The sequence below is a fragment of the Phaenicophaeus curvirostris genome, chromosome 1, assembly GCF_032191515.1.
Source record: "Phaenicophaeus curvirostris isolate KB17595 chromosome 1, BPBGC_Pcur_1.0, whole genome shotgun sequence".
Lineage (NCBI taxonomy): Eukaryota > Metazoa > Chordata > Aves > Cuculiformes > Cuculidae > Phaenicophaeus > Phaenicophaeus curvirostris.
In genome coordinates, this window is record NC_091392.1 from 156,358,379 (window position 1) to 156,384,762 (window position 26,384).

At 36.8% G+C, this 26,384-nt stretch overlaps 1 protein-coding gene across 1 annotated transcript in view; it reads right to left on the bottom strand.

Moving 5' to 3' along the window:
* The window catches only part of ABCC4 (ATP binding cassette subfamily C member 4 (PEL blood group)), a 152,464-nt gene that overhangs the window by 71,191 nt on the left and 54,889 nt on the right, over positions 1-26,384 (bottom strand). The window contains exons 17-19 of the mRNA XM_069879166.1: positions 25,635-25,672; positions 25,166-25,266; positions 22,378-22,524 (exon numbers count right to left, since the gene is read on the bottom strand). Of these exons, the coding sequence (XP_069735267.1) occupies positions 22,378-22,524; positions 25,166-25,266; positions 25,635-25,672 (286 nt within the window). The remainder of the gene's footprint in view (positions 1-22,377; positions 22,525-25,165; positions 25,267-25,634; positions 25,673-26,384) is intronic.

Below are 26,384 nucleotides of genomic sequence, written 5' to 3' on the forward strand. Positions count from 1 at the left end.
CTCAGGTAAATCTCCGGTAGCAGGACTTCCTTTTTTTTTTTTTTAATTCTCAAGTTATTGAAAAAAGTAATTTACAGTCTATTTAGCATTTGCAGATGGTAATTCTGGAAACTGACACCTGAATTAAGTCTAGGGAAATACCTTGCTCCTTGCTATGAGGTCCACATCTCACCCCTGTAACATTAATCCAGTGACCATTAATAATTTGCTATTGCTAAAAGCAAGCGTCAAAGCCACAGACTTAGTCCTATTTTTGTAGTTGCTGATTTTGAATGTTATTACCCCACTGACTGTATAAGAGAAAACACAGGCCTGGAGATGTATTTCAGTTCATGTGGACAGTACTGAACTGGCATTTCATTCAGCATGTCCTACACACAACCCAATAAAGCAAAGACGTTCTCTCACCATATACCAGAGGGAGCAACGCACCTCTAAGCAGAAGTGCTATGCTTTGGAAATATCTGCAAAATGCCCCATGGCCATCGAGATATTGCATCCAGAGAGAGATTGCTACATTTATAAGGATGTCTACAAGTAAATAAGGTCTATTTCACAAGGTATGAAGAAACAACTGTTTCCACTTACTGGAAGCACAGTAAACCAGTAGCTTGCTTATGCAGTATTAAGCATGCAGGAGAAAACATTCCAGATGTGAAAGTTAAAGTAGCCATCTTGAGTCAGGACTCACAATGCTTACAGTTATGACTACAGTTTCTACTAACATCTGCAAACCTAACTTTTGAGGATGGTTCTTCATATTAAAGAAACAGTTGCACCTGCTATTCAAGAAGGGCAGGAACTGCACAACTCGCCCAATTCCCCCAAATTACTTTTCTCTTCAAAACTTCTAATATCCTTATTTCCCAAACTTACAGACTATTAACATCACCTGCCCACAATACCTATTTCCAAAAATATTCCCCAGATTCCACAAATAGTATAGATACACGCCACGAGACAGTACTTCTTAGATCTAGTACAAGATTTTCAATTTACAAACATTTTCAATCTCACTTAAGACTTGCACCCTTAACTTATCACAGTAAGTTTCAGTCTGGGCTTCAAAACTAAAAAGAAAATACTAAATCTAAAACTTGTAAGGCAAAGGAAATGCCATGAAACCACTAACAAAAAAGAAGTCTTTCAATAATCAAGAACTAAGTATGCCAATGTCACAAAAGCATCCACATTTGTGAATCGTAGCTGCTTTTTTAATCATTCTCAGGCTTCCACATGGCGAGCAGCATCAGTAGCAAGCTGCAAACGGGAACGTGCTTTCTTCAGCAGTCTTATGTTTGTTTTTACATCACATAACTTAATCAGAACACACACTGTTGTTAGATTTCCTCCGAAGTAATTAAATAACTATTCAATGCCAATTAATCACAGTTAAATAAGGCGCTGTCACCAAAGTGCTATGTACACATTTCAGACTATTTAATGGTCAAATACTTGGCAGTATCAAAGTTAAACAATGATTCATTAAACGTCCTCCACTACACAATAGTTAGGCTAAACTTGAAATGAAAGAATCAAACCTCTTTTGTTCCCCATGAAAAAGACATCAAACCTCAGTATGTGATATTCTTTTCTTCCTCACTCTGTAAACTGCTTTAATTGCATGAATCAGAATGTGTTCAGGTGCTACATAGCCAATTTGCTTCTGCAGGTGCCTACTGATACTTAGGAATAGATGTTCAAACCTATCAACCAAATAATGAAAACACTCGACAGTGCACCACACCTATTTAAAATGTTTATACATACTTCACGATGAAAGAAATATAATACAAACTGAATCAACACCTAGGATGTAAATACCAGAAAAGAAAAGGATTTTTTTTTTTCTTTAAAACAAGATCCTCCACTGGAACAGCCAAATGCCACCAAAGCATTCAATGTTGTGCAACAAATTCCAAATATCAAGGATCCTAAAAGCAATAGTACATTATTTCTAAATGTATTTAGCGTTTCTAGTACAGTTTATTGGCCAGTGCATTCACTGAAATACTTCTGTATAACAGAACAGAATGAGCAGATTGATTTTATATATCTTGTGAAGAGTTTACACAGCCTTTATACCTACTTTCTTCACCACACATTGCAGAAATACTTTGTTACTACTTCTCTAGCCCACCGATTCACCTCTTTGGAAAACAAAAAGGTTTTAAGAGACAGACCTGCTAGGGAGTGACAGCTTGTGCCACTTGTGTGAGCGTGTGCGTACACAGGTGCATGCTTTTCAATTTTTTTTTTCCCGTTTGGAGATCAGGCTAATCCTCAACCTAGGGGATTCTAATTGCACCACACTTTAGTTTAATACACAAATGTTATTAATAAATACCACTTTGCACAGCAACCTAAACTCCTGCATGGCAATTGGCCCAAACATCAATTTTCATGTACAACTACACTGCATTTACCAAGGGAAAAAAACCCTCCAAATCTCTTTATCTACAGAGGAGTCAGGAACATTCCCTCATTGCCAAGCCTTCATGAAGAAAAAGTAACAAATGAAACGCTATTATCTCACACTCCTCGCTGCAAACTCGCAGAAACCTGTCTGAAAGCAGCTTGTACCGCTAGGAATGGATTCAAGAAGGTACTTAGTCATACGTGCATAACTAAATGTAAGCAACCTCAAATGGGATTGCACTTTGCTTGGAGGCAGCCATACCATAGAGATGCTCTTACAGTCTAAGACACCTTTAATTCAGAGGGACCAATGCTAGACAGCAGAAAGTAGACACTTCAGAACCAGCTTACTTTCCTCAGTGAGGAGAAGCTCCCCCACACCTCATTCAGCTTGCACCAGGCATCAGGGCACCAGCCACCCGAGGACAGCTACCATGGCTTAGTGTTTATGTTGGTTTAGTGTTTGATAGGAATGGTTGGACTCGATGATCCGGTGGGTCTCTTCCAACCTGGTTATTCTATGATTCTATGGCAATGTGTCACCACTGCGCTCGGTCCAAGGGAGACAGACTGCAACAGATCACGCCTTGCTTTGTGTGTACGCAGAGGCGTTAACTTACCCTAAACAGAGAAATCACGTACTTTAACAGTCAAAATTACAGTTTATAAAAGCAATGTAATTTTAAACATACACATAGTAGTAAAATAACGTTCAGAAGTGTGTATGTGGTAACAGAAGCGCACTCAAAGGTAGGAATAAAAGAAATAGCTGCACAGAGCTAGGTATGTCAAAACACGATCAATTTAACTACACTGAATGTGTTTTCCCAGTCAGTGGTATAAATCGATAGTTCCCCACATATCTTGCTGTTAAGCTATGGCATTCAGTGACTGATAAGTCTTCACCCATGCTCCGTTCACACACATATTCTGAAAAATAATAAGAAAAAAAAAAACAACCTACAAGCAGCCTTCCATTTCATCAAAGCGGCAACAAAGTGGATTGTCCATATCAAATGTTGGCAGGAAGCAGACATTACATCAAGCTTGTAATGTACAACTATGAAATCAACAAAATAATTAAAGATGGATTACTGACTTTGAAAGGAATTGTAAGATTGTGAAATATTTCTTCAGAAAGACATCTGGAAATGCGTCTCCTGCATAGCTGTCAATTACTGATCTACTCTGGCTTTTCTTCCATATTTCTACAAAGAAACGTCAATAGGTCTGTTATCTTTTTTTAATATATGTTTAGCACCACATGTCCACACCAACTGCCATATACAGCGTTACTGTCTTCCCCACAGGCATCCTATAAATATAAATAAGAAATTCTACCCCATTTTTTTTCTTTTTTAGCAGCCTGACACTGACAGGAATATTATCACTTTCTTAGACATTTGCAAATGGGCACAGCAGTGCTGGGCCAAAATATGCTGAGATCATAACATCCGTTTATCGATACTGCCAGAATGTAATGAATTCAGGTGGGATGCCTTCTATCAAAATTAATTTACTACTTGAAAAGGACTTTCTACATTAATCCAGTCAAACAGAAAAACAGTTAGAAAACAAGAAGAAAATGTGAACACTGTGTTTGATCTTATTTTTAAGTGTAGAATTTAAAGAAAGATAACTATGACAAAGATAAGAATGGAAAACAAGCTGCTTCGGAAATGAATTTCTGTTTTAACTGCTGATGAAGACATCTACATTACCTAGCACGAATACATTGATCCTAACTGTACAGTTGTTTCTTGAACTTTCCAGTCTGCTATAAGCACATAGTATTTTAATGACTTACTGATCAGAATTACCGTACCTATAGAAAACCAAAATAGGTCAATGCTCCATGCAAGCTGACCCAGCCCTTTTCTAAATTTCGTGGTACAGTCGATTTATCTTTTTTCCTGGGTGTGCTCAGAAGAGCATCTGTGTTAGCATCAGTTATCACCAGCCAAAGTCTATCTACTCACTTACAACACAAAGCACAAAAGATATATAAAGTCTCCATTAAAAGTAGAAGCACACCAAATAAAAACTATTTGATTTGGGGGAAGAGTAAGTGCAATTTACTTTACTACAACATATGCAACAAGATATTTTTAAGGTACACAGTCCAAGAGAACAAAAAAAAAAAGTATTTATACATAGAAGGGAGTACAGGAAGAGTTGGCACTGGCCTCCCTTCCCCTGCTGAAGGGAAAAAAATTAAAAAACAGCAACTACTTGCAACTTCTTCTCAACTGGTCTTTAAAAAGATGCCAAGTTGTACACTGTCTACAGAATACCCTGTTCGTTTACATCATCTTCATCTTCTATACCAAATGTAAAGTTACCTACCACAACTTTTCACCATAATAAAAAGCATACAAAATATAGTCCTATATTGGCTTTTTACTAGTAAGATTACAAATGTAATTTCTGCTAAACTATTTAACCACAAACACACCCACTTCTGAAACAGCATTTGTGTAGTCTAGTTCTCCTTTCTGCTATAAATCCAATTTGGATTTTTGAAAATATGTCCCAAGTGTTTTGCTGGAGGGGGGGCTTACAATGAATTAAAGTGAACATTACAAATCAGGATGGACTGAAATCTATGAAGAGCATTCTGTTGATGGAATTTTTACATGAGAGGAGAAAAATAGCTTCTAGAGCTACTTTCAGATTTGGGGGATTATATATAAATATACATCAATACAAGGATTAAAACAAAAATGGAAATGTATGTCAACTTTCTGGTAAGGTTTTTCCAACAACAAAAAGGAGTTTTCCTGTGCTATTTATACTATCAAGACAAGATTCAGAACAGGCTTTAAATGCTGTATTTCAGAAAATGTCAAGGCAGAGGGTATCTCACCTAGCTTTTGCAAATGTGCTCATATTTGTTGATTTTCTCTACCCGTTCCATCTCCTAAAAATAACTCACTGAATAAGAATCTTTTATTTCCTTCTTTTTAATGTTTTTCTACCATCTCCCTCCCTTTTTAAGGCATTGACATTAGAAGGGCTCAATCATCATTCTAGTCTAAGATGACAATAAGCAAGTCAGAAATTACTGAATATAAAACTCTTGCCTCCTGAAATCTTCAACTGAAATGGGTAGCTGGCTGATACAGTTATCATTTGGAAATTAAGTATTACCCTGTATTTTACTAATCATATCCCCTCACACACGCCGAAGAGAATTACTCTGATGTAGTCTATCCATGTTCTTCCTTTTTTGAACCATGGAAGAGAATTCTATACAGAATGTTGCTGTGAAAGCAAAGCCAAGACTTCTGGCCTCTATCTAGCACATCCATTTTGAGGATAAAGCCCTTGGGCAGCTCAAACAGCAGAGGCATTTCATGTCTTCTTTCATGACTTTGCAAACCCTCATCTTCTGCTTGGCATTTTCCTTTTGTTTGATCATTCATTTATCTTTTCAGTTTCTTTCTCTTCTCTTTTGGAAAATGTGAATTGTCTGCCAGGGACAGATTCTCTCTAAACTTCTTTCATGATGTACCCATGTAACGATTCCTGAAATACCTTTCCCTTTTCAAATACTCATACCATAAAAAAATCTTCGCAACAATACAGGTTTGGTTATCCAGAATTCACAATGAATGACATTGGACAAGTTTCGGTGGTTTTTTTCCTGTCTCACATGAGATGTCATAACTACTGAACTCCAGAGAAATTCTGGTATAACTGTGAGAAAATTAGAATTATGTCTCTTTTAGTTTGCTGTGAAAATAATCAAAACATTTTCTTGGAAAGTTTGCTGTGTGTTAGACAAGACACATACGTCTCCCCATAATTAAAAATTTTGCTTCACTTTAGGACATTTAATATCACATTTCAGAGCAAAGCCACAGAAAATTTGGATATAAATAGAATCACAGCTTAGGTACCATTCACGAAACCACAAAGGAAGAAGATATCGGGAAACTTGTCCTGATCATGAAGGTACAAGCCAAGCCCACTCACAAGAGAAGTGTAGGCTTGGCAGAAACACAAGGGAACATGCTATTTTTATCAGTCACAGAGCCTGCACTGAATGCCCACCTCTTCAACGAACGTCTTAATTGCTCTACTAGAGGCAATCTACGGTAGGTCTCCCTCTGTTTCTGCTCTTAAAGCTGTTCTCCCTTTAGATGAATCAGTAAATAAGTATGGCACCAGAAGAAGGCAAATGAGTGTATGCCTGAAGGCTACGGCAATCAGCATGGGAGGGATTACAGCTGGATTCAAATCCTCATTTTTTTTTCAGTCTAATTTAGGGCACAGGATGGATCCTCTCCTGCAGAGCAGGCTGTAGGGTGTAAAGAGGATGACTTCACCTCCTCATTGGTTTCATGACTGGCACCAAACTCCACCTGCAAATCTCACCTGAGACGACCAAAAAAAATCTTTTGTCTCAGAAAAGCTGAAGGCAACCACATCCCCAAGTGTTCTCCTCAAGCAAGGAGTGCTGTCCAAAGGAAGCTAGATATAGTGTGACAATGCATTCTCTTGGCCACCAGATTCCGGGGTGGGAAATCACTACAATGTAAACTTTTTTACAGCATAAACTATAATTAACAACACTGAAATGTATATGTGGGGAATTATGTACAATCAAATGAGAAAAAGCATAATACGACTTCACCACTGTATATTATATTATACCATATATTACATTAAAAGAAAGAAATTTTAATAATTAAATGATTAAATGCTAAGCATTGTGAAAGGTTTTATTGTACTGCATGTGACCTTGCTGTACCCCCTCTATTGGGCAACTATTAGAAAGCTTCACCTCAAAAACAAAACAGAAAAACATACTAGTAGTAAGTAGCCGCTGACCACACTAAAACACTAGTAGTGTATAAATCAAAAGAAGCTTTAATGTTCATGCAGAAATATACCCAAGATACATCTCCCTAGATTTTTTGGCAGCTGAATGCTAGGAGTTAAACTATTTTAAAAACATATGCCTACATATATGCAAAATTAAAGAAAAATCTAACAAAGCCCTATTTTTTTTTCATAGCTTTTAAATAGTAAGAAACAAACTTGTAACGATAAACAAATACATTAATAGCAACATTTCTTCACTTTCCTATAAACAGACAGAAAAATGCACACACAACAAAGAGAAAAAAATGGCTTCACTGAACAGTCATTCAAGCAAAAGTGAATACAATTTACAATCTATTTTGTCTTTGTTCAATTCAAAGACAGACTTCACAGTGAAGCTCCGATTTACAGCTGCCCAGCACCATTAACTTCTAAATAAATAAACAGGCAGAAATAGAAAAGTGCCATCCACAACAAGGGACTCCTGAGAACGCTGCCATTTGTTATTTGCACAAACAGAAACATCCAAAAGAAGATTAATGTATCTGAAGTTGGAGGTAGAACCTCACTAAGATGCATGCTGGACCATCACGTAGTCAGCAGCACACCCTGCCCCAACGAGTTTGTTGTGTCAGTTAAGAGAAACCAACACTAGTGACTGTAAAAGGAACAACGAGCGAGAACAGGGAAGACGTAGCAATAAGCTGGAACAGAAAGTTGCAGGACAAGATGTGTGCCTTTTTTTCTTTTTAGTACAGGAAAGCAAAGGGGTCAGGGAATTAATGAGTTTCTCCACCCATATGTTTAACTACTGTCTGTTTATACTTATACTGTGGTAACAATGATACTGGTGTATCTTGAGAGATGATTTTAAGATGAAGAAGAGCCAGCCTGTGGATGAACTTTACTGCACAGAGAGCAGGAAGTTACAAAGATGTAAGCATGAAAGATAAGGGGGGAAAAACAATGATAGAGGGAAGAAAAAAAACCAACAAGAATGTGCCAACAGTTACCAGGTGCAAAAACAGCAAAAGCTTTGCATGGGAAGAAGGCTAATCTTCAAATGAAGCCACAGTGCTTTCTACACCTCCTGGCAGGCTTCCTCAAAGTACACCGGGGCCGTAAGATCAAGAAAAAGCCTTTTCTCCATCTGGCCCTGGGGAGGAACTGCGAGACAGAACTGTTAAAAGACTAGCTGGTAGTAACTGTCACAGAAGTTGCTGAACTTGGGATGTTTGGACATGGAGAGAGCTTTGTATATATTGACTTGAATTTTTGCCTTGTGCAGTCTGCCTGCTTGCACGTGCCCTCCCCTTCACCATCTGCATCGTTCACTGTACATCTACTCATTTCCTCTCCCCCCTCTTCCTTCAGTATTGCTTCTTCCATTCCCCTTCACCACAGAACAGCACAAGTTCTGGATACAAGTAAGTAGGCTTGAAAAAGAGGAGAGAACGTTATCCCATGCACGAGCAACATGTGAAGCCTGACACGGTGAGGCACAGGCTAGGAAGCGTGAAAGAGCTTGGGGCAAAGCAAGTGAGAACAGAAGGTGAACAGAAGGTGGCTACAATACTTAAGCTAGAATGGTGCTTGAATTAATGTTTTGGAAATGTAGAGTGACAAAAAAAAGAGACATAGGGGAACTATAATAACTACACAAGCGATAAAGACAACAGGAAGGGTGTTTTCCACTGAAAAACACGGGAAACCCTCAAAGCAAGCGAGAGCTCAGGTTCTGAAATAGTTCCTGAATTAAAACTGCAGAAGCCAAAAGGCCACTGTCACCTGAAAGGAGATGGCCAACTGTATCCAGGATATACTGCATAACCATAAGTGCTTGATATATACAGACTATTCACAAGGTTATACGTGCTGCTATCTACGGAGATAGATGCCTTTAGAGAATAATTCAGAGGGGTTTAGTTACTCTTTGCTTTAAAATGCTCTTACAGGAGCATATTTCACTTTGCTAACTACAGAACTGAAGGGGCAACAACTAGCTGTGTCTCAAGTTGAAGTCTTTAGAGTATATTCTAATCACATCACTTAATTTCGTTCATGAGAGGTCTTTAGATTGTACAAGACCAGTAAGATTTCACACAGGGGAACTCTCAGAAGTTTTGTTTCTTCCTTCAGAAGAAACGTGTCTGTCTTGGGGTCTTAACAGTTCACTTGCTTATGCATTGATTTGTTTCTCTGGCATCCGTTTTCACAACAGTTCGTTTTGGTTTTGGTTTTGTCTTTTAAACCAGCAATTCCCTGGCTGAAGCTACAGCAGAGACAGTTCCAGGACTGCAAGGAACCGGACAACTGCAGGAGTAATGTAATAATAATAATCCACTGTATAAAACACTATAAAATCTCCTCATGGTCCTAAAGCACAAGCTGTATTTTGTAGTAAACACTACAAATTTTGGAAATAATCATTGATTATAATCTGATCCCAGTAATTTTGGGAAAGGCTGCTTAAAAGCAACTGGTTTGCCATTATTCCATCTTAAAAAAAGGCATTAACCAAATGTCTGATAAGGGAGGATTAAAATGGAAAAGTACACATATAGTAATGAAATTTAACGGCAGAAAAATATCTTGCATATTCCTTTCCCTTTTCACAAAACAGCATGAGCACAGAACTTCATTATGGGTGAATCTGTGGATACATTGTCAAAACATACAAAACAGAAGTACAACTTCAAGCAAAAAAGAACACAGAAGGCAAAACTGTGTCAATAATCCAACCACTATTAATACTACATCGCATTAATTACGAAAAACTTAGCATTGTAGATAATTAATTATACTATTTAGAGAATAAACGTTGTGTTGGTTCTGACATTTTTCAAAACATAGTTTAACTTTAGAATGTATATGAAAAGCATCCAATAAACTTTTCATCACAGCTGAATGATATTTACAACGTCTCTTAACTTTCTGAATGTCTATTTTGTCCTTCACTCACTCTGGAGAGGAAGTCCTTAAATAGCAATTCACATTCCAAATATGAACATCCCATTCCTAAAGTCCTTAGTGGTCAACTATACAGCGGTCGCACTTTCAGGAAGAGGTAACAAACAAGGTTAAGTGTTTGGATCACTCCAAAACCTTTTAGGACTTTCTGGACAACCTCCTCAGGTTTTGTTTGGTTGGTTTGTTTTCCCAAAAAAAGGACACTGAAATATCTCGACATCAAGGTTTTGTACCCTTTCATAATCCAGTGTTTTTCTGGAAAACTGTCATATCACAGTTGGTATAGAAAATGCTGGTCCTATGAAACAAAAGTACAGTACATGATCCATGCAGTGAGAGCTATTCCACCTTCCAGAATTTCCCCTACTTCAGTGGGGTACACCCTCATACCTGCAGGTTTGTCCGCACTGGACCAGTTGGCATGATTAGGACCTAGATTAAGTCAAGACATCATAAATTACCTGAACCAGAAACCCAAATAAATATGGGAAACAAAACCTGAGGTATGTTGTAAACAATATCACTAAGGAATTATTGCTTGTATGGGTCACATTGTTCCTGAGTGCATTCAGATACCCAGATGTTCATTATGTTCAGAAAAGAGATCCTGGAAGAACTGAAAGGTTCTGACATCAGAGAATTTAGTCTAGCTGTGAATCCCATTGAGGGGGTATGACTCATCTCTGAGGTTTAAATTAGATTATCAACCAAGTGAAGCAGCACAGTAAATCTACAATAAAAGATGAATGCCTACAGGAAAATAATTTTTGCCCCTAGTGGCAGATGCTTGAACTTTAAAGGATCTGAGGCTAAGCTCTTTGTCTAAGCTTTCCTGACAGAAAACAATTGAAATAATTTCTTTAGTTGGTCCAACTTTGCCCCATATGCCACATGGAAACAATATCTAAACCCTGTAAAAGAAAGTATATTGTCACTTCTAAACCAATTGAGGATCAAACAATTTACAGAAACCAAGACTTATTTTGCTGACAATTAAGCTCTATCACCAAGACTTGAGATTCAATGAAATTTGACAATTGTGAAGAAAGAGGCTTTTGTCTGAGTAAGTCTGAAGCATTTGGAAGAATCAACAGAAAATCAGAATGCTGAATTAGATCGAAGTATCAGAGCCTTTGAGGATAGTCTAGAATTCATTAATTAAAATAACTTCCTTCCTTGCTGCTTCCTCTCCGAATTGCTTTGGTATTACAGCAGAAAGGCCAATAGCAGGAGGCAAATCTGATCTATGGAGAAGGGTTATACCCACCACACTTCCTCTTACACAACAACATACATTATCTGTCCTGCTGGTCAAGCTCCATAATGAAGAACCACCACCCATTTAAAGATGAAATGAAAGACAAGTATGAATCAGTGCTGCAGACCAAATCTAAGGTGTGTGAAAGGCCTTTCAAGCCTTTTCCTTCCACGCTGAAAGCCATTACATTTACTTTGTAGTAATTCAGATACAATGAAGTCTGCAAATTCTATTCTATTCTAATGCTGGAGATAACCAGCTGGAATCATATTTTTGCATCTCCTGTTGATGGAGTCAAAACATTAATATATTCTTCTGTTTTTCCAAGAATGATAATAACCTGTTCTTTTCTATTTAATTGAAAAATACATAAGATTTCTATTCAAAACACCTCCATAAAAAGCAGTCAATAATATTTGAACGTCTTGCATCCTGTAAGAAGTACAAACAACAGAAGCAGAGCACAAACTAACAAATTAAGTGGCACTTGCAGCATTACATTTTAAGCTGAAAACATCTCAAGTAATTTCAGAAACTTGAGATTTTGCATTTTACAAAATGTTCTTGTCTCTATTACAAGTACACAATAACACTGCTGTATTGCATGGCTAAAGTGGGAAAACAATTAATGAAATACTATTTTTTGCACAGGAATGTTTCTATTTTGTAAGAAAACAAACACTTCTGCAAAGTGTCAGATTGGACATTTCTCCTCTCAAACACTCAGCAGGTGAACAAAATCATCTGTATAAGCCCTTATAATCTTCGAGAAACACTTATTTCTTAAAAATCACTTCTAAACACTGTTTCTCAAGCCTTCAGTAATAGCTGAGTAACACTGGCTATTAAATTGAGGTGCAGCAGAGTTCATTTTTTCTTATCTCAATTTAAAAAACAAATTATGTTGGGATTGTTTTTTCCATTTTTTCTGTTGGGGGTTTAAATGTAAGTGGCATTTAGTGAATAGCTTTGAATTCAGTATTAAACCATACTCATAACTTAATTATGAGAAAAGATCATTGTCTCAACATATTCAGAATATTAAAACTTGCCAGCTTTATAAAAACCTCAAGGCACTTTTTTCTCTCAAATTTGGTTTTATTTTGAAAGTGCTCCTTAGATAAGATTTCTTAATCTTAGAACAAGTTGAATATAACTAGTTTTCTGTTGAAAATATTGAGGAAAAAAAATGTTCCCTCTATATTGTTAGTTCACTAGGAAGAAGAAGAAAGATCACACTTCTGAAGCTAAAACTATCTATATTTCACAGTTCTGGCGCTTTCAGTTTGCACAGGTTTCTGCAGATATATTTTGTCCTAAAAGAACGTAATTCTTTTCTTTTTCTCCAACAGTAAGGGAACAGTACCTAACTAAAGGTAACTACTACCAACTCTTCCTTAAACCATTTTACCATTTTTTAGTTAGGAAATAGCAGAAATATTCTGGAAGGCTAACAGTAATTGTTTATTTTTGGCTGGTTGTTGAGACTGTGGGGGGAAGGAGGATTGTTCTTCTAAGAGGAGACTGGGGAATGACGGAAGAGAGAAAGGAAAGAAGCACTACACTAACATCAGGCAAAGCATATTTGGTTTACATGTATACATATTTTCAATATATCTTTCTAATATATGTGTGTTTAAATATATAAAAATAAATATTAACATCATTGCTCATCCCTATCTCTTAAATTTAGCAGTAAATTCAGAGTATGGAGGATTTTAAGATACACGTTCTTAAGCAAACAGACAGCTAGGCAACCTGAACTCCCACACTGTAGCAGGTAGGAAAGACAGGTCTGCATTAAGGATGTATTCTCTCATTTCAGTTACGAGGGAAGAGAAAGCAAACATAAGTGATAGACAGCAACAGTACTTCTGAAACTATTTATTATCACATGTAATGAGAAGACTACTACATATAAAACATTTGACGTTCTAAGCCCAATTTTCTCTAAGTGAAGACAAACACTCATCTCCTTCTCTCTGAAGATAAGCATGACCAATTACAAAATAAGTGCACTGGAAGAGGACATGAATGAGGTAGTGTAAAGCTTATTTACAGCTTTAAATGTTCATGTTAAAAAGGAGAAAGGGAAAAAACAAACAAACAAACCCCAAACTGAGCAAATATCCCCAGCATCTAATCACTTACTGTTCTCTGGGCATGTCCTAGAAATTATGGGTGGGAAAAGTATTCCTGTATGAGAAACTACTTATGACATCTGAAAAACAGCTGAAGGAACTTTGTCTGAAAATTTTCACTGATCTGTTTGGGGTTGTGAACATCCAACCTGATGGACACAAAATTATGCTGAGAATGAACACATGCAGGGACAAAGAAGCATGTATTCCCAATGAAGAGAAACTTACCACAAAGCAGAGGGGCTTTTCATGCCTACACATGAACTAGCAATGTTCTGTATTGCATCATTAGTGTATTTAACAGATAATGACTTCACTGAGAAAAAGCAGGTTTACCACACACACAGAAATCTCATAAAATCTGACAAAAAGAAAACCGAGGAAAGAAAGAGTTAGGCCATCTATCCTCCATCCATTTTACCTTACAATTGCCAGCAATGATGCCTATGTTCCAAATCCTCACCTTCTCACTTCTCCATGCACCTTCAGATTATTCTGCACTCTATGCCCCAACACTAACATCAGCCAATGAAGATTTGTGCTTGAAAGAGGAGAGGACATACTCGGAAGACAGCATACAGGGGTGAAAGAGATGGAAGAGTAGCATTCACAGACACAGAAAGCAGAGGATAAATTCAGGTAACCATACACAGTGGGTGAAAACCAACAAGGAACAAGTCAGTGGACAGAAAAAGCATGAACTTATGAGGAGCTTAAGTTAACCTTCCTTTGAGTTTACAAATGTTGCAAGCGTTGCACAAGCACCTCATGCTAAAATCTCAAGTTTCAGGAGTACTAGTGACCTTCATTTCACTGGAAATTGAGGAAGGATGAAGGAATACCACAACCAGAAGACAAACAGGTCAATAGTCATTCACAAACCTTCTATAGCAGTTAAAAGTCCAACAGAAAAACAAAAACACTTCCTTAGTATATAACACATTTCTGCTCTGAACCAAAGAGTTGAGAATGAAAACTTGACACCCTTTTCCCACATACCATTCAGCCTGCTTCACGTGCTAGCTCTGAGAACACTATTTCCTACCCAACATTAGGTGAGTAATGGCCAAAGCAGTCTCAGCTTCTCCAGGTGTTTCATAAATCTCCTCACTCCAAAGCCTCTTGTTAAGGAATACCACAACTAAATATTCTGCTCAAGCCAAAATCAAAGCTATGACAACAAAATATACACATGAGAATCATCTAGGAAAATGTTCAACTGGAGTCCAAAATTTAAATGAACATTAAAACAAACCTCCATGAATCTGCAGTTTCCAGTTTCAAGCTACCTCCCTCAAGGTCAATACTGTCACAAGCAATAATTAATGTCCATTACATACTACTATTCTAATTACAGGACTATTGTCCAGTAACAAATAAAACAAAAAATCATATGCTAGATGCTATTTTAAAAGGCTTTGTAAAGACCTCTTAAGACTAGTAGCTGTCAACTTAGATACAACCTGTCACATTGCTGCCTGCTCCAAATATAACGTTACATTGCATAAAATGACATCAGAAATCAAAACCTGAAGCAAGTTCTGCATAGGTATTCATCTGAATACATAATAAAAAGCCTCTGACAAAGTATCTATTGATTTTAAGAGGAAAAAAACCCAGTATCTGTGAATACAGAGTTGAAGCAAGAAAGTAGTCTTGTACTATTCAGAAATAGCTTAGTAATTAACTCTATCAGATCTGTATTTTTTAAACTGAATAGCACACTGAAGTCAAGCTCTATTCAATACCTCCCCTTCCCTAACTGTTGATTTCTTTCCTTCAGTTTTCATTCTGGATTGCCAGAACAGGCAGATTCACATACAACATCCATTCTTTTCTAAACTAAAATTTTAATTTTGGATCGAGAAGTGCCTTTTGTTTCCAAGCACTCTCCAAGATCACCACAGGCACAAACTAATCTTCACTTGTTGCATAATCTGCAAGATGCTGGCAATCTAAAAAAAAAAACCAAAACAAAAAAGACTAATTAATTCATCCAGATGCTGCAATGCAGATTACCTAGGATCATCTGGGAGAAAGATTTCATTGCAGTACAAAGCAGAACGCTGCTAATGAAATGAGTTTGCACTGTGATAGTATGCTTTTTAGTTTAATTTACAGTCATTCAGATTAAAAAAAATTACCAAAATGGGCTGCTTTTTTCCGCAAACACCACAGTGGCTTAATGTGTGCCTGTAAAGGACAGCAATTAAAAGTTATGGCATGGGAAAGAGCCAAGAAGAGCCAAGAGTCTGATCTGTAGCGCTTTCTGGGGAAGTCACAAGTTTAAGGCCCATTCTGCAAGGGAGCAGATCTGGACTGCCTTTCCTACATTCCACATATGTGCTCTCACCACCTGGCTATTCATTATCACTCCTCTGCTCTTCCCCAAAATATTGGGTTTTTTTAAATGCTTCTCCCTTATTCCAAGCTGGAATTAAAGTGGGGGGTTGATAAGTTTTTCCTCATTCTTCAAAAACACTCATTTCCCATCCAGAACAGGCATCCATGAATAGCAAGAGAGGAGGTCCTATCCATGTGGTGCCTCCAATTCCCCACCATCCACAACAGCCACAGCAGCATCCAGCAATTTTTAGGCAGATTAAAAACAGCAATAAAGGGTATACATTTAAACTAGTTATCAAATCCAAAAACCTCTCCATCCTTCAGATTATCTCCAAAAGCTTATTTGCAGCTGTTTCACCTCAGCTAGGCCCTCTTTTAAGCCCCTTACAGTTTTCCCATTGATACTATTCAGTACCTCCCTCTGTCTTCAAGTGTCTCCAACCAACATTTCCTTCCTCCTTGCCACAAATCTCAAATAATTTGTCATCTACGTGAGACTAAAACACAACTCCATTTTTACTTTCTTGCCACATTTGCAGGAAAGATATATATCTGAATGGCTTGTCTTCTAAATTCGATACTTTTAATTAGGTTTTCTGTCTTGGCTAACTCCTCTGTGCCTCCTTTTTGCTCAGCTGAGGTGGGGCGAGAGCAGCTCTCTCTGTGGTTGCTTTAGCAAATGAAAAAAACCTAGACTTTGCAGTATCTGGGCAGGTCAGCATATGGTCAGAAATGAGTTTCACAGCAGGCTGTTTTCCTCACCAGGGGATCTTAATGTGAAGAAGATAGAAAATCTCTGTGAAGAGACATGAAATCTTGTGCCAGGAAAGCAGGAGACTGCGCTTGGAAGGGGCTGTCAGTACAAGCTTCATGCTATTTCCCTATCAAATAATGTCCCGTCCCTTCCTACAAACAGCTTTTCCGTAAACCTTTTAATTTTATCTCCTGTATTAAGCATAAATAGGGTGAGCACTGACTCGGTGAACTGAAAATGTAATGGGCTTGTCTCATCAGTTTATGGCCAAGTTTCATTCAATTGTTATTGCAGGAAAAAAAGGAAAGAGTTGAATTGAGTTACACTAATAGATAATAAACGTAAACATAACTCTAGAGTACCATTTACTAACTTTAAAGACTACTCCTATAGCAATCAACTTTATAAGGTTCCTGACAGAATCATAATAGTGATAAAACACATGGAAGCATAAGACTACTTAAACTCTTAACAAAAGCCATGATAATACTAACAGTAAACGAGCAACTCCCACAAAATACCATTTAATAATCACGCCCTGATAAGGTTGAAAGTACACATCGCCATTGTTAAATGAAAAAACATTAAAGTTTTTTTTTTTTTAACACATGTAGCAACCTAACAGGTTTTAATTACCACACCTACTTCAGCGACAAGCTGTTCCACTCAAACACCCAAACATAATATTTACAACATTGTGTGGTTGTTAAGGATCTTGATGATTGATGGAACCTATTGTGTTGTCATCTTAATAACAACAAATGCAAGCGATTACCAACATAGAAGAGAGAATCTGTGTTTTTATTTTACAACAAAAGGCTGTCCTGTAGGGACTTCTTTTCAACATAAACTAACAAACCTGCACACACGTGAATGTGCTTTACAGCCTGGCACAGAGAGTGAAAAAACAAAGCCTCTGCTGCTTTAAGGACAATGTATTTTTTTGTATTAGCTTAACAGAACATGAAAGCTGTCAAAAGAGCTGGTATAGTTTTTCACAATCCCACAGAATTCATCTTGACCACAAGGAAATATCTGAAAACTGCATCAGAAAGATAGCATAGATCTCGTTTCTGAAAAAAAAGAAAGCAATTGAGTCACTGACTCAAACAGGAATACAATACATTTTTCTGGCATCGCTACTGAATATTTATATCAGTGATGAATGAGACTACAAACGAAATATTTTAAAATGAAGCTTTGCCTTGTTAACTGCATGATATGCCAAAACACCACCTACTGTAAATCACAGGGTTTAAGACCAGTATTTCTTGTTTAAACATGCTACTTGTTCAGCAGAATCACTTGTGTGAACAAGCATACATTAATGTACACTAGCTAAAGCAGTTTCACTATCCAACTGATAGAGTATAATTTAACAACCTCATTATCAGCATTGTAATTTTCAGACTGCTGAAATATCATATTTGTGGCAAATATTATATGGTTTAAATACTTGAACAACATTGCCCAATTGATGCTTCTGTCAGATAAAATGCAGATAGGCACTTGTGCATTGATGAACATGCTTTTAATACTATAAAGAAACTTTCTCTGTCAAATTATAGGTGTTTCAACACTTGATTTATGAACACCATAATTAAAAACCTTATGCCTTAAAGAAAAACAAACTCGTCATTATAACAACTGCTCTTTTTTCCCCCCATTTTTATCTTTTAATATTTGGAGTTTATTTTATATACTGTTATTAGCTATTAGTTTGGCATGTCATTCCTGGCTGCCCAGACAGGAGAATATTTCTCCTTGTAAACTGGTTAAACCTCAAAGTCAGGATACGCATCCAAAAGGATTGATGTTTATTCACAGCTTCCACAAAACATTTGCGGGAAAAGAAAAATCTGCTAATTTAACAGGTAGAGGAGAACCATCACACAATTCAGTACTTTCTAAATCTAGGATATATATATCTGCCAAAACATTTCTCCTCCTTCTATGAACTGTGAGAATCAAGAGTTTGGAGAGAGACAATTTAAAAATACATAAAATAAATTAGACAGATCCCTGGAAGGGTAAGAGATTCCTATTTTATCTGAACAAATTCATGCATATCATTCATTCTTACAGCACACATCAGCACAGCAGCAGCAGGTTTCAGTTTCCTAAACTCAATGCAATTCAAAATTACACACAATCTCCACTAAAACTACCATTACCGAAAGCAATACAGTTACACATTAGCATCCCTTCTCTAAAGAAATCTCTGTCCTCAAATCCCAGAAAAGAACAATTCATCTACAAGTTAAGCAAGTAATCTTGAATCAAATCCTGAAGCTTGTCAAAACTAGCATCTCCTGAACTATCAATAAGAAACTAATATCATAAGAAGGAACTCCCCATTCAAGTCATTGCTGCTGAAGCCCTGGTCCCTTTTATCTAGCTTTCTATGAAATTAGTTTTGAAGTGTTACTAACATCTTGAAAAATAAACTAAAAGGGATAAAGGCTGAAGGTATCCTTGATGGGAACAAAGCATCAGGCTCTAAGGGGTCGTCTGGCTTGTGGCCACTAATTACAAAGCTAACATAGCTCCTGAACTCAGCACCACATGAAGCTGAAAAACTTACGGTGTAAAAAATTAGAAGAAAATAATATACTTGTAGATAATGAGGACAAGTGACCAGAACCACGTTACTATTGCTCAGTGGAGAGGCTGAAAAGTCATTCCTCATGTATCTAAAAACATAACAGATAAATTTTGTTATCCTTATAATAAGCTGTTGTAATGCTAGACTGGGATAAAACAGGTCATGCTGCCCTCTTGTGCTAGACATGCACATAAATCAAATCCTTTATTCCTACAAGTGACACATGAAAAGGAATGTATAAAGTGTTCTCTATTAAGTAAAAAACATCCACATTTTCCTCATTACAGATACCTTGACATGCATGCAATTTCCTTACTGGGATATGGATAAAAGAGCAAACGAAGTTTCAAAAGTCAAATACTAAACTCCAAAAAATAAAGTAAACAAGTTCTGCCGAACACAGACAAGTCAGATGTGATGAACCCCAAAACACAACCACCTAATCTCTAACTTCCCATCAAGCTTTCACTATAGCTGTTTATGCAATACTGTAGAGATATCTGCTGATAAATCTGAATTGCAGTCATAAATATCTGATCATTCTTTCTAAATAATACAATAAGCTTCAGTCCCTTTGGATTATCAGCTCAATAGTTCAGTGCTTAATAAAGAAAGATACAGTACTTTATTAATAAGGTTCTTCCAATACAAAACATACTTAAAGCAGTAATGACTATTTTTAGATATACACCAAATTATAGAAAGATGGAATCTGTGCACATACAAATATTTTGGGTAGAAAAAGAGAAAGGAGAGGCATCCTTATGTTCCTCTTCTGTCTCTGCCATGTAATCCAGGTTCCAAAAATACATTTGAATTCCTGTATCGCTTGGGTAAGTTGATTGTTACTATTCCCTCTTCAAGTTCCCCTTCCCTATATATTATTCCTAATGGATTCTGTAAAAAGTGATCCTGGGCTCATGCCTAAATTGATTTACAAAGCATATTTTTTTTTAAGAAATAAGTCATTTCATTTATTCACCACGACTGATTGGATCTACGCTGTTACAAGCTGACAGATGTGCCATGATTCACCATGTATTTCCTTTTCCTAATGTCGACTCCCTGATGACGCTCATTACTGTGTTTCCCCAATAAGAACTACCAAGAGCTTGGGATGTCTGTTTATTTAAGTTTCCTTCCTCAACTTTGGAATATGGATCACCATGTGTTCAAAATACTGGTCACAGCATTTTTTCATCACTGATTATTTTTGGATAAATAGAACAGCAGAAGTCAGTTCAGCAACTGCTTCTGCTGAGGTCTTGGAGACCTCACACAAATACTGAGAAGATGCTGGATGCTTAAATGACAGATCTGACACTGCAATACCAGCTTCACTAATAAGGGATATGATAACTCATAGTTTGGCTTGGCTATTACAATCCAATCCCAGGAAAAGGAGGCTTTAATAATTTCAATTTCTTTTTAGTATGGCTTTCATAGTAAGGCATATTGAAAAAAGAAAGAAGAAAAAAAAATAATTCTACTTAAATCTCCTGCAATGCAAAAAAATAGCATCTGAAGTTCTAGCAGATAAATACACAGTAAAAAACCAAATAAATCAGAAAATGAAATACAGGTGTTAAAACCAGAATTTCAGAACTGCTACATGCTGCAGTTGTGAACAAGGGTATTGTCTCACACATCGTATTTTCCCTTTTTCAAAAGGTGTATAGATCAGAACAGCAGTACCTTTGCATGCTACCATGAGCAAAAAAAGATGAAGGGAATGAAATATATGCACACTGAAGCTAATAATCTATTATAGAATATCTGCTGATAAATAGAAACGCACATTTGTAAGTCACGATAGTGCGTGAATACCAGCAATAGGCAGGTATGATGAATGTGACTTCTACAAAGCATTGCTAATTTGAGCTTCACAGTATGTTACAAAGCAAACTGTTATTTATTACACTATACTGCCCTTGATGTTTACTCTGTAGTTCTTAGTTTATTATGATAATCCAGGTTTATGGACAGTCTTACAAGATGAGTATGTATTCCCTCAAAAATACAGTTATTGCATATGCTGTGCACACAAAAAGAGAGAGAGAGAGAGGGAGAGAGTGAGAGAAGAGGAAAATCCCTACCTATCTGACAACAAACCCTATCAGTACTATGATTTCTGATGTACGTGCTCTCACTAGCTCTCCACTAACCTGTCTCCTGAGTTTATGGCTTCACTTCTAATCCTTTGCTGTGGCCTTGAATTTGCACGACCACAGACTCCCAGTACAAGTAGACCACATAACATAGGTTTAAACTTCTGCAGTTGTAGGGTTTGGGTTTTTTAAAAGGAAATTGTACGTTTCAGTTATGATGTAATGAACATGAAACTTTTCTCCACATAAGTATTATTTTTCCCCATAAAAATATTACTAGTTTTACTGAAACAATAAATCCATCCCTATGTCCCCTTAAAACCATTAAATGGCCTCTGGAACTAGGACAACAAGACTACATTCTTTTTCTTCAGGGAAGTGAAGTCCATCAGATTTCTGTTTCTCATGTAAGACTGGCTGATAAATTAGTATCATCCCACTCTCTTCACTCTGCTCCAGCTTCTCTCTCATTTTGTTTGAAGAGCATAATGATCTGGATTACAGATCTAAATTGCATGGCTTACGCTTTTGTGCATTCTGGAAGGACAGTAAGCCACAGAGTTTCTCAAAATTGTGAATTAGCACACACACTTAAAATTATTTTTGAAAAATTGTTGGGGTTAAGCTTTCAAGGAAAAGCACAAGAAATGCATCCCCACAAAACGCAGGCATGTACATTCAGCATATGAAGACTCTCTTGGGTAATGGAATCAGAACAGCAATGTAACCAAAGCCACAGGTAATTGATTTTTCTGTAGACTGCATCTGAAGAAAGATCAACCATCAATAAACAGTCTACATTCTGAATTTAAACTTTAAAAGACCACACTGTTAAAATTTAAAAAAACCCTACAAATATGCAAAAATACTATAAAATTGTAATTGCCCAGAAACAGTATAGTTAACTTAATCAGTAAGTGTTAAGGGCTTTTTAGTATTAAACTTACCTATAGGATTTCTGTCAAAAAACAAGACAGGAGCTTTCAAAATGGATTGAAACATTTTGTTGTGCAAATTTTGACCAGAATTAACGAGAACTTGAAACACCAGAAGACTTCTTATTATGCCAAACAGTATTGTAGCCACCGTTAAACCTGAAATTAAAAAAAAATGGACAGAGCATGCATACAGATATGGATGTTTCAGAAGGAAAATAATTTAAGAATAAAACTGAACTAGAAACAGTTTTCGTTGACTTCTGTATAAACCAAGAATCCAAACTTAAGGCTAGACTCAGACTGAGGGAAGAACACAGATATTTTATATTTGTCATGAACTTCAGTTGCTATCACACCATTGATTTAAACAATTTCTCCTTTTTCAGTTTAAAAGAATTGGTACTGTATAGAAGTGTAAGAACTGTCTGTTAACCCATGAAATAAACCTGTATTAAAACCTTCTGCATAACAGCTCTGCTAAGAAATTCATTTCACAGTGGCATGTATAATTGTGGTTTGCAGAGGTCACTGGGAAGATTCAATATTTGCCAGCAGGTATTAACCAAGTAATATATACATGGCTATTTAGAGACAACCTTCAGTTATTCTCAATCAGCCCAAACCACTCATGCCATTCTTCCCCTTGTAAACCACATCAAATCATTTAAATTATGTGTATTTCTTTAATACAGTGTAAGATGCATCCCTTATGCCATGTGAAATACAGCCCTGGTAGGGAATTGGTCTGCAGACTGTTGTTTGTTTGTTTTCTCAGCATATCTGCACTTACAAGACAGAGGTGCTACAGGGCAAAAGATGGAAACAAAGAATGGTGAGATTGTTGCTGCTCTGTTTGCTGCGTGTAATCTCCAATGTGGTGGCCCAAATTCCCAGCCAATGAAGGTGAGCAGTGAAGATGTTAACCTTACATTTGGCAGTGTGTCCAGGCTCCAGGTGATCCTGCCCCATAAACTACGCATAGCCACCACCAGCCCAGATGCTCAGGCCTTGAGGACAGCCTCAAGTTAGAGCCTATCAACATAAAACATTGCCTATTCTAAAGACAAGTTAAAACTGGATGCAGTTCAGGCACTGCTATAGTACCAATGAAAAAGAGTAAGGTTTTAAATTATATGATGCTGTTAAGTCAATCAATTATTCTATCGTGCTTACTGCTGTATCCTCCCAGAATGCAAGAAAAGGTATCACTATTTCACTTGTCTGCTTGCGGTTCATTGTCCATGTTCTGTGTGGTGCTATTTTTAAGAAAAGAGCATGTGCCTGTGATGAGAGCTCATGTGTCTTTTCCTGATTGCCATATTCCTGGCGAGGTAGCAGAAAACAACTTTTCTACGAGTAACTGCATGTACACAAACATGCTCACTTTACAGAAAAGGTATGGAATTGCTACATCAGTTCTGGCCAACAGGGTTTCCCATTAACAGAAATTTTATTCTTCTAAATCTTTACCTCATACAAGCAACAAGGGCTAGGAAGGAACCAGTGATTTTTTTTTTTTCTTCTTCCAAACGTTAAGAATCAGAAATAAAAATGTTAAATTACCTTATACAGTTTCAGAGGTAAAAAGAAATAAAAGCAATAGGTTAGATTATTATGTACTTCAACTACACTTATAACTTTGTGTAGGTATGTCAATGCTGTCTGTTCAGCTATTGCAAATATCTCACTAAGCCACCCGAACATTTCAATATAAAGCTAACTTTTGCTTTCTGCTATCTAGAGCAAAATTTGCCTTAAAGGATAAAATTTTCTGTAACATGGTTTAGGTTATGTGGTCAGAGAAAGCCAAGTTTGCCAAACTTAATCATACTGTGCAGTCCACTGGAACGGCTCATGAAATAAGACATTACACAGAAAAAATAAGAGCCAAGTTTATCTGGCTTCTAAATTGTTGCTTCCCAGGTCAAGCAGAATGCTTTCCGTCAAGCACTTAGATCATGTGGATTCCTGAAAAAACACCAAACAAAATATCTTCCACCTACCCTCTCACTCGTAATAGATGTTTCTGAATACATTCAACGTATATTCTTTCGGTATTCACCTGTTTTCTCAGCCTTATTTACATCTCCAAGAAATTACCATGCCATACAAAACTGTACATCACTAGAAGAGCTAAACGGCAGCATCTGAGAGCCTATTTTTACACATGATTTTTTTAGGCCAAGTTTTAGTACAGTTCATAGCAGTATTTCAAGGCATTTGGATGCCCAAATAAATGGAACAATGCTCTTTTCTGGATATTCAGAAGCATATGGCTATCTATTGAAATATATTGAAATGTTTTTTAACATCCTGCCTTGCATACCCATCTAGGATGTTTTGTAAAAACTGGTTCTTTTGCTATGACACTTCAGAAGGAATGAAGCCATGCCAAGTTTTACAACAGCACGGAATGAAGATCCATTTCTAATCCCTCTTGCCCATCCATATAATAATTAAAGATTTAGCTCAATGAAATATTAGTATAGACAATAACCACAGACTTACAGTGAATGACTTTTTGAATACTCAATTCCTAGTTTACTTTCCAAAATCCAGGCAAAGTAATTTAAGACTCTGCATTCAACCTATTTCTTCTCTTAGGTTTTTTATTTATTCCAATTAATTTAAAGGGGAAGCAAGACACAGGCTTCTAATCTGTTAAGACATTACTTAGTTATTGCTAGAAGTCACATTTTACCACATTGCTGTTGCTTTGCATATCTCAAAAGTGTTTATTATGATAGGTCAGATAATAAATAGTTCTTTAGACATGCACATGCACATGTGTAATTACCTGCATAAATTCCCAAATAAAAATTAAGGTCTAGATGTTCAGTCTCATTTGCTCCATTATTTCCGTTTGTTGTGACATTCAGCTTTTCTTGATGATTTGCCCTGTGGAAATGCACATAGAAGATAGTGATCATCAAATTCCATTCTGCAAATATTCATGAGTACGTTTAATTGTTCCTAGATTAAACTCTCGAAATATTTATTTCAAAAGATTCCATGTACTGATGCTGTCATGCATCACACCATGAGTAGAAGTGATCACAGGCTGCATGTCAGCATAAAGTTGATTTCCCGCCCCCTTCCCGCCCCCCCCCCCAAAATAAGTGGAGATCAGAAAAAGATCAAGCATATTCTCAGTTTCCTAGAATGTTTCCACCACCATCACCACCTATACAACACTGATTTCTATTGGACAAACAGCCTTTGACTGAAAAGACAGAATGACTGACCAGTTGTTATCATCAACTCACCAGTAAGAAAGCCACCAGTCCTGGAGAACATATGCCACCTTAAGTAAAAGAGGCAAACAAAAGAATCATCTTACAAAATTAAAAAAACATTAGAAAATTAAATTTCCTTGCTATTCTTTCATGTTGGCTGGGAAAACATCACATATTCAGGAAAGTATGCCATCCAGTCTTTCAAGACCAGCATCAATTTGCAAAGCACATTAGAAAGTGCATTAGAACCCTCTACAAAGAAAGAATTTACCTTAAATTACCTTACATGATAGCAGACTAAAGGAAAGCAATACACTTAAGCAAACAAAATATAGTAGCTCTTCCTAACGTATGTTACTTGCACATTAAAGAAATAATTTTTTCAGTTCCTAAATTTGCTGCTAGAGATATTCCAAAATGCTTTTTGATTAACAAACTTTCTGATGTTACCAGTCCAGAAATTTGTGTTTATGGGAGATAATTACCAGAAACAGGGTTGAAGGAGGATGAGAGAAGAGAGGGAGGGAAAAACTCCTACTGCCACCTTCCTTCTGTGCAAAGAGGTGACTACAAACTTGTAAAAAGACTATTTATCTCAAAATACACCTCTGTTCATGTGAATTCAAAGTTATGGGCCGCATACTACAGAGATTTCATCTTGCTCAGCCATCTTTCCAACAGACTCAATTCAAGGACAAGCAAAAATGAAGTAATACGTCTAAATATATAGACTATTTTTTACAGTCAAGATCAATCATTTCCATGAAATGAATTTAAGCC